The sequence below is a fragment of the Coffea arabica genome, chromosome 5c (genome assembly GCF_036785885.1).
Source record: "Coffea arabica cultivar ET-39 chromosome 5c, Coffea Arabica ET-39 HiFi, whole genome shotgun sequence".
NCBI classification, from domain to species: Eukaryota; Viridiplantae; Streptophyta; class Magnoliopsida; order Gentianales; family Rubiaceae; genus Coffea; species Coffea arabica.
Genome location: NC_092319.1, coordinates 4,139,136 through 4,148,238, shown reverse-complemented (window position 1 = coordinate 4,148,238; position 9,103 = coordinate 4,139,136). Strand labels below are relative to the sequence as shown.

Genomic DNA, 9,103 nt, shown 5'->3' with positions numbered 1-9,103 from the left:
TTACCAAAAGCCTTGTCGACTCTCCTAATAACAGCCTCACAGATCGATGAAGGTCGATGTGCAATTCCTGCTAACGACGTCTCCCAATACTATAACCACAAATTGAAGGAAGCTGTGGTCCAGCTCCAATATGAACTTCCGGATGCTGCTACCACATATGTTGATATCTACTCCATAAAGTACGACCCCATTAGCCAAGCCAAGAAATATGGTAAGTAAATATGACTTTTATATAGGCAAAATTATTTAAAATGTGCCTCACATTTCACTCTGTCCTTCACTTTTAAAATACTAACTTTATATTCCTTACAAATTCAAATTGATAAAATTTATTTTCAACCCTATTTTCGACTATTTTTCAACCTATATGAACTGTAGAATCTGACTTTTTATATCTTAAAAAATGGTCATATGGTGTCAAAATGGGTGACTTGGACGGGTTTGGATTGAGTAAAATGGGTAATGAGTATAAGTGAGTCGATCCATTTATACCCATTTTATTAGATGGGTATAAATGAGTAAGTTAAAAAATGAATTGGGTAACCCAATTACTCATTTATAACCCATTTATTTTAACTTTTTGTAAACTCATTTAAATTCATTTTTGCAAACTAAGTTATCAATTTATACAGCTTTTTGTACCTATAATTAGTTTTAAATATTTACTTATAATGCTCAATAAACCTAATTACCAAATTTTTTTCCATTTATACTCTATGTCGCAAAATTACATATTATTTAGGAATTGAATAATAAGAATATAAAAAAAATTTGAACTAAGTGCTATAAAAGTTAATATAAAAACTTAATCCAAGAATTTTGAACCCCTAACATTTTTTTCATATATAAATTTAAAATTTCATTTTAGAAAGATAAGAAAAGAGGCTAAAACTTATCATAAATTGGTAATACTGAAAAATGAGCAAGTTAACAAACTAAGATAAAATAAAATAATAAGATAAAACCAACAAATAATAATAATAATGAAACAAAAGTAGTTAACATCATGACAAAATCTGGAAAAAAAATATGGATGGGGGAAGAGAAGACACTTGGAGGAAGAGAATTCTAAATGGGTTAATTAGATTTGATGGGTTATCCAATAATATCCATTTATTAAATGGATATTATTGGGTAATCCATTTATACCCATATACATAAATTTAAGATACTCATACCCATCTATTCATGGACGGATATGGGTAAATTTATTTAAGTGGGTTGGTTTGCCACCTATATATGTGGGTCACATGATAAATTCAAACTAAAAGTGATAAAAACTTAGGTCAAAACCATATTTTACTGAGTTAAATTTATAAGAGACATAAAGTTAGTTTTTTAAAAGTGAAGGAGAAAAAAATCATTTGACAAAATGTAAAGTATGTTTTAAATAATTTACTCTACGTTTTAAATAATTTACTCTTTTATATGTGTATGGGACACTATTAGAATAAACCGATTTATGTATATTAATATAAGGAGATTCTATAGTTCATTTCGAATATCATACCCTCTTATTTAATTTCACCGTTGGAAGGTAAAATAAGTATTTTGACCCTTAAGTTGTAACAATTTCAAACATTTGAAATATAGACAACTATCATGCATCATCTAGAGATACAAAATGAGGAGATAGTTTCCAAAAGGAATAATAGAGTTTTCGACTAACATTAGAGTTCTTCTATTCTGTGAAGTACATAATAGCATGTGGCGTCGTGCAAATATTTAGTTTTCTCATGCAAATAATGTTGGAGATTTATAGTGATCCATCCCTATTCATGGTGTTCTTATCTAGCGCCCTAAGGGAATAAAACACGTTCAAAAAAATTATATATACCCACAAACACACAACATTCACACCTTAACATGCTATTTCTTTCTTCTTCATTTTTTTTTGTTTTTTTTGGGGGGGGGGGGGGGGCGGAGAAAACAATATGAAGATTGTGAATAATGGCTTGGGAAAATTTTCCATGGCATTTGATTAGCTAGCTAAAGTTTTTCAGGTGATGCCAACTATTGATTTCAAACATATATCTTTAACCAAACCGAAATTTTCTGGATTTAGATTTGCAGGTTTTGAGCAGCCTTTAATAACTTGCTGTGGATATGGAGGAAAGTTCAACTATGATCCAAACTTCCTCTGTTCGGAAAAGGTCAAGTTGCACGACATAGAAACTATTGTTGGATCATGTGAAGATCCATCAGTTAGGGTTAACTGGGATGGGATACACTATACTCAAGCTGCTAATCACTGGTTTTTTGAAAGAATTATAGATGGTTCCTATTCAGACCCACCCATTCCCTTGGAAATGGCTTGTCACAGCGAAATGGAAATGACTTTGTTAGCTCAAGCAAATTAAGTAATTTTAATTAAAGATAGAAGGGTTACAGTTTGCTTTGATCCTATTATATATAGATGGAGTGATAAGAATGGGGAGGAAGAAAATTTCTGTGATTGTATGTCTACTTAAATAAGAAGTGATTCTGAGACAGGGGATTAATTCTTAAAGTACAGGGGATTAATTGTAGCATAGAATGTATCTCTCCTCCAGCATTTTATACACTCATGCCATAATATATCAACTTTGATGTTTGAGTAGATTGGTTCTTTAACCTGAATAACATTTTTCTTTGCCAACTTTTCAAGTCTGCTACAAATTAATTTGAATTCTTGAGTATAATTCTGGAAATTACATATAAATCAAAGTATTCCTACTAGAAAACTGTTTGAACTGGGGTGGCTTGATAAATTGTAATCGAAATGAGCTTGATTAATAAGCAAGCCCATTTTTTCAGTTTGATAGAAACTTCATAGGATTTTGTTAAGATGAAATTGCATGGTTCAATCACTTCTGACCATATCATTGCAGGCTAGTTGTAATATTTTTTTTAAAAAAAGAAAAAAGTATGATTATATTATTAACAAATGTAAATCAAGTTTAAACTCTACCACCTACGAAACATCCTCTCGACTCCCACCCCTCTCCGGCCCCAAAAAAATTAGAAGTCCCATACATATTGTGAGTTTTTATCTCAAAAAACTTTTTTCTTTAGGTTTTTGACCCATCCGAAAAACATGATATTAAGCCCTTAGCCTCCCTCAAACTTGAAGATTCGTAACATACATCCAAAAGTTTTTTTTACAATCAAATTATATCATTCATCACATGTACTAAAATTACTAAACTATTACAAATTTGATATTTTAGATGGCAGTAAATTATTCGCACAATTAAATAATGACCGGTTATTTAATCATACAAATTAATCATCTTGAGAACGAACAGACAATATATAAATATTTACAAATAAATGAAACAATAAAAATAAATTAAATCTCACAGTATTGTTGAACCAAAATAAAGAGGATTGGGCCGCTCTTTATGGTGGGATCGCAGCCAAAAAATTATTAAGATTTGTCTTTTAGAGAGAGAACTAAACTAATCAGAGAAAAATGTAAGAGAGAGAGAGAGAGATGACGGTGTCCCCTGTGTGGCTCCTCTCAGACGTCTTATGGTACTATTCTAATTAATCCTACTGCCTAATAAGACAATAGGTCAAAAGTTGTTGGATCATTTGAACTTGGAAACGAATATTAGATTGGACAAGTAATCTAATTGGCTTCCAAATCTATCTTCTAATTAAGTAGGTGTCCCACGCGACTTAGTTGATCGCACATGATGCCTTAGTCGCTAAATCCCATGACCTTCGAACTTCGCACCAGAAACGAACACGCGTTATATTAACACAAGTCTTCTAGAATTTCCCTCTTTTGAGCCCCTTTTATCTCAAAATATCCTAAAAATAATATTCTCTCCGTCCCACTTTGATAGTCCTGTTTATTTTTTCACACAGTTTAAAAAAAAAGTAATTAATTTTGTTAGAAAAGTAAATTTAGATTGCTATTTTTCTAAAATACCATCACATTAAATAGAGTACAATTTTATGAAAATTTGAATTGATGGTAAAAAAAGAATCAACTCTCATTAAATGAGGTAGGTTTATAGTAACAATAACTTACATTAAATAAGGGTATTTTAGAAAAATTAAAATACAACTACATTCTTCAATTGGAAAGTGAACTACAATTTGGGACAGACGAAAAAGAAAAACAAGACTATCAAAGTGGAGTAATAAATATTAAATATAAGTAAAATCTATCAATTAACAAACACCATGTTTTATCGCAATCGAAGGAGAAATATTCACAAATGGAAAGCAAAATTAACCCTTTATCAATAATCAAACACATGCATGCTATTAGATAAAACCAATTAGTTAGACTAGCTATCTTGACTATCAATAGGAGATATCGCATTATCTGATACTGGCCATCCGTTTAATCAATTTTGTTCAGGGTACCAAGCTCAAAGGTCATAGTTGACCACACAAACATCTTTTCATTTTTCCATACATAACCGAGAGCATGGAAAAGATTTTCCATGCAAACATCTTTTCAGGCTTATCTTCTTTCCCTGCCAAATTATCATTCTATAGTGAGTCGCGAGGACAAAAGAATAGCAAAAGCGAAAAAGACTTCCTATGTATGCATGGCTCTATTACTTAAGTCTTGTTTGATAATCCAATTCAGCATTTAAAATTAATAGATTCAAATCTTACTCTGTTTAGACACACTTAATAATCAAAAATTAAATATTTAAATTAATTAAATAGTGTTGAATATCTTAGACAAAGATTATCACTTAATGTGATATACATTTAAATGTATCAAATTTAGTATTTAACAAAAGAGACCTGATATATACATGCATGCTCTACTACTTAAACTATGTATACTCACTTATTAACAATATTAAATATTTACAGCATCAGCATTCTGTGAATTGACACTTAAAAAGTCATAGTTGACTATAAAAACAAACCGTGGAAAAGAAAAAAAAAAAGCGAGAAAGTATTAAAGAGTCATTTATGCTCTCAATTAAAACAAACTTGTGGTATAAATGACTATTGGTAATATTATACCTTCATTGTGAAATGGGTTAAATTTCTCAAAACAAAAAAAAAAAAAAAAAAGAAAGGGGGAAGAAAAGGTTTCAATGTGCAAAATTATAAGTTTAACAAAGATTTTTCATGAAGTAAAGCTATGCACATACATATATATATATATATATATTTGGTCTAAATATAATAAAATGTGTTACAGTTGTAATTTGCATATGTTGTACCTCCATTGTAATTTTTCCTCTGGGGAATAAAAACTAACAAGTCAGAAAGGTACTTAGTACTAATTAATTGCAAATATATTCTGGCAAAACATGATTTACAGAGAAGAAAAACAACAACTTTGGCATCTACTAATTTGTGACTGATATATCGACTTTCTTCAAATAGATAATCAAACTTATTTTTCCTTCGCGTTTCAAGTTTTGTCATCATCTTTCAACAAAAGATATAAAGATAATTTAAGAAGAACAAACTTGATGTACGGGATTGAGTTACAAGAACATACTAGTTCGATCTTGAGTTGTCCGAGAAAGTGGCAAGGTGACGTCTTATCTTCTTGAGTACTGCCACAACATCTTTCATGTTAGTTCGATCTTGTGGGCATTCAGTACAGCAACTTAAAGCCAATTTGAAGATCATTGAAACACACTGCAATTTCTCATTGAAATGCTCATCTTGTTGCCTGAGTAAGTTGGCATCTATAATCTGAATTGTTGCATTAGGCAGAGATTCTTCTATCCAACTCTTCAGGCTCAAATCATCTTTGAACATTTCATCACTAGGCTTCATTCTTGAAAATGTTTCCATCAGAAGTATGCCAAAACTATACGCATCAATTCTTATTGACACCTGCCCTTCAACTCCATACTCTGTAGTGCAAAAGGGAATCTATCATAGTTAAAGGGAAGGAAGAAAAAATTCAAGAAATTGACACAGAATTCTACAAATTTTAGGTATTTAAACAATGCAAAGGGATGTCAAATATGCTGAACCTGGTGCCATGTATCCAAGTGTTGCAAGAGTCTGGGTATGCATAGCACTATTTTCTTCATCCAAAATCTTTGCAATACCAAAATCACTTACATGAGCAACCATATTTTCGTCAAGTAATATGTTGCTAGGTTTCAGATCACAGTGAACCACAGGTGTTGTATAACCAAAATGCAGGTATTCCAATGCAGAAGCAACATCCGTCATTATGCTTGTTCTTTGCAGCAGATCCAAGCAAAGGTTGTGGGAGTACAACCATTTCTCAAGGCTCCCGTTGGGCATATATGCTAGCACTAAGGCTTTGAATTCAAGGTTAGAGCAACTGCCAATCACTTTGGTTAGGTTTCTATGCCGAAGGTTACGTAGAACTTGACATTCCGCATCGAAACTCCTAGAAGTGACTTCGGTTAGAAAAGTGAAAACTTTCACAGCTACCACTGTCCCATCCGCTAGAATACCTTTATATACAGATCCAAAACTCCCTTTGCCAATTAAATTGCTTTCATCGTAGGCAATAGTTGCTTGAACAAGTTCATAATATGAAATCCTTCTTGGCACTACCACCGGCAATAAGTCAACATTTCTTGAAACTGCATCCTTCCTCCGGCATCTTAAAAGTAAAATTACAACAGTTGTACCAGCAATTATTGTTGCAGCAATACCTGATATAATGCCTAACATGTGAAATAGTTTCTTTCGACTTGATCTGTGAATCTGACGAGAATTGCATGGAGGAACATGAAACCTTTCATCACCACACAAATCATCGTTAAACATGAATGATTCGTATGTGAAGTTCTTGAAAGGACCACTACTGGGAATTTCTCCTCTAAAGTGGTTGAAAGAAAGATTAATGTAATCAAGCTGCAAAAGTGTTTCCAAGGACTTTGGTATCGAACCCGATAGGTTATTATTAGATAGGTCCAAAAGTTCCAAGCGTAACATGTGACCTAGTGAGTCTGGAATAGGTCCCTCAAGCTTATTTTGTGCTAAAGAAAGGTTGGCTAAACTTTGCAAAGCTCCAATGGAACTTGGAATATTCCCACTGAGATGATTTCCTGACAGATCCAATATTGTTATCATCTTCAAATTTTCAATTTCTTGAGGTAGTGAGCCATTCAGCGAATTAGAGGACAGACCCAAATAAAATAGATCACTGAGGTTCCACAAGCTTGCAGGTATGCTTGAATTTAAGAAGTTCCCATCAAAGGAAATTTTTCTCAGTGAACTAACATTACTTATGCATGATGGTATTGACCCACGAAGCTGATTTTTACCCAGATATAATCCGTACAAGCTCTTTAACTCACAAAAACTATCTGGAATCGAACCACTCAATCGGTTGTCATAGAAATTTAAAACTTGAAGTTTTTGCAATTGTTTCACTGTGGCTGGAACGGGTCCACTCAGGTGATTTACAAATAGACTCAAAACCACTAGATTGCTCAAATTCCCGAATGCATCAGGAATGCTTCCCTTGATTCCGCAGTCATATGCATAGAATCTCTCCATAGAAGTTGAAAGATTCCCAACCGATATTGGAAGAATACCGTGCAGCGGATTGTCATTAAAAGACAATATTTCTAGGTACTTACAATTTGTCAAGTAATTGATGAAACTCAATTCTCTTGATGAAGGTTCAGTTGTGAAATGATTTGCAGAGAGATCTAGCCATCTTAGAAGTCTTAGGTTTCCAAGAGAACTTGGAATTGGACCACTGAATCTGTTTGTATCCAAGTATAAGAAAGTTAGTTTAGATGCATTTGAGATTGAGGCTGGTATCAATCCAGAAAGTTTATTGTTCTGTAGGCCTAGTCTTCCCAGTGTTGAGATGTTGAATATTCCGGCTGGTATGGAGCCAGTTAGGCTATTGAACTCCATACTAAGCAATTCTAGATGCTTTAGGTTGCCAAGGTCTTGCGGAATAATACCTAGATAATTATCAAGTTTATATATGTTAATGCATAAATTGAATTTAAGACATTATATACTTGGTAAAATATAAGATTTTTAACTAAAAAATTCTCAAACAACTAAAAGCAATCTGTAATGTAGTAGCTACAAGTTTACAACAAGCGTGTGTATATGTGTGCGTGTGTATGTGTGTGTGTGTGCGTACTTTTAACACGATAAAAAAAAAAAGCAATTTTGAATATAATTGACATAAAGTTGTTGTTTTCTTTTTTTTTCCTTTTTTTTTTTTTTGAAACAGCAATGCATGTAGCATTATGCATAAACATGGCTAACATTTACAAGCATGTTAAATTCAACTTAGTAAATAATCATATGATTTTCTTGTACATGATCATGTAATTATATGTTTTACAAACTTCTATTAAATTAGTAACAACCAAAAATTGATTTAAGCAAAACAAGTCGTGCAGGTTAGTTTGAACCATTCTTTTGGATGCCTTCCTTTCTTTCAAGCTAAGTTCCAACTTTTTCTTAAATTTTCTTTTTGCCTGTGTTCTTTAGTTAATAAAATCAATTCCTGATGACATACATGGCTGACCAATTTATGTCAATCGTATATACTATGGCCTGCCTGGAATCTAATTTCAGAAACTGCAAAAGTTTTTCTAGTGCGTAATAAGTTCAAACTCACGAACTTTACATAGCAAAATGTTTAAAATAATATTCTTTTTTTTTCTGTCACTTAACATCACTATAAATGCTGAAAAATCAGCTCTTTGGTATTTTGTTGAGGTGATGGGGTCACATGCATTTTTTGATAATTACAATTTTACAAGCCATAGAGTTTTTACTTATCTTACCATTTAGCTTATTTGTTCTTCTATTCACGTTTACTAAGAAAATGCTTACCATTCTTTTTTGGGCAAATTTCACTTGACCCCCCTGTGGATTAACTTTTTTTTTTACATAACCCTCCTATAGTTTCAAAGCTATACATAACCCCCTTATGGTTTGGATTAAAATATCAAAGCAACGGGAATGACCATTCGTAACGAAATCATCTAAAATGTCAAAAATACCCTTATGTAAAGTTGAAAATTATTTATTAACCAAAGAGGGTTATGTGTATATTTTGAAAACCATAAGGAGATTATATGGTAAAATATTAAACCATAAGGGGGTTGTATAGTAAAATAAAAAAATTATACGGGGTTAATGTGTTATGTATTTATAA

At 32.2% G+C, this 9,103-nt stretch overlaps 1 protein-coding gene across 1 annotated transcript; it reads right to left on the bottom strand.

The window, feature by feature from the left end:
- Positions 1-5,469: 5,469 nt before the first annotated feature.
- On the bottom strand, positions 5,470-7,836 carry LOC113689070 (probable LRR receptor-like serine/threonine-protein kinase At3g47570). Its single transcript, XM_027206903.1, has 2 exons — positions 5,958-7,836; positions 5,470-5,834 (listed from the first exon to the last, which is right to left on the bottom strand). Exons 1-2 carry the CDS (start codon positions 7,834-7,836, stop codon positions 5,470-5,472), a joined length of 2,244 nt encoding a protein of 747 aa, XP_027062704.1.
- Between the last annotated feature and the right edge of the window lie 1,267 nt (positions 7,837-9,103).

What these genes read in the sequence shown, in the direction of transcription:
- LOC113689070 (XM_027206903.1), bottom strand. Translation starts at nt 7,836, where the DNA reads ATGGAGTTCAATAGCCTAACTGGCTCCATACCAGCCGGAATATTCAAC. An exon ending in ACTTGGATACATGGCACCAG is followed by an intron (nt 5,835 to 5,957) that starts GTTCAGCATATT and finishes TTTGCACTACAG; the next exon opens with AGTATGGAGTTGAAGGGCAG.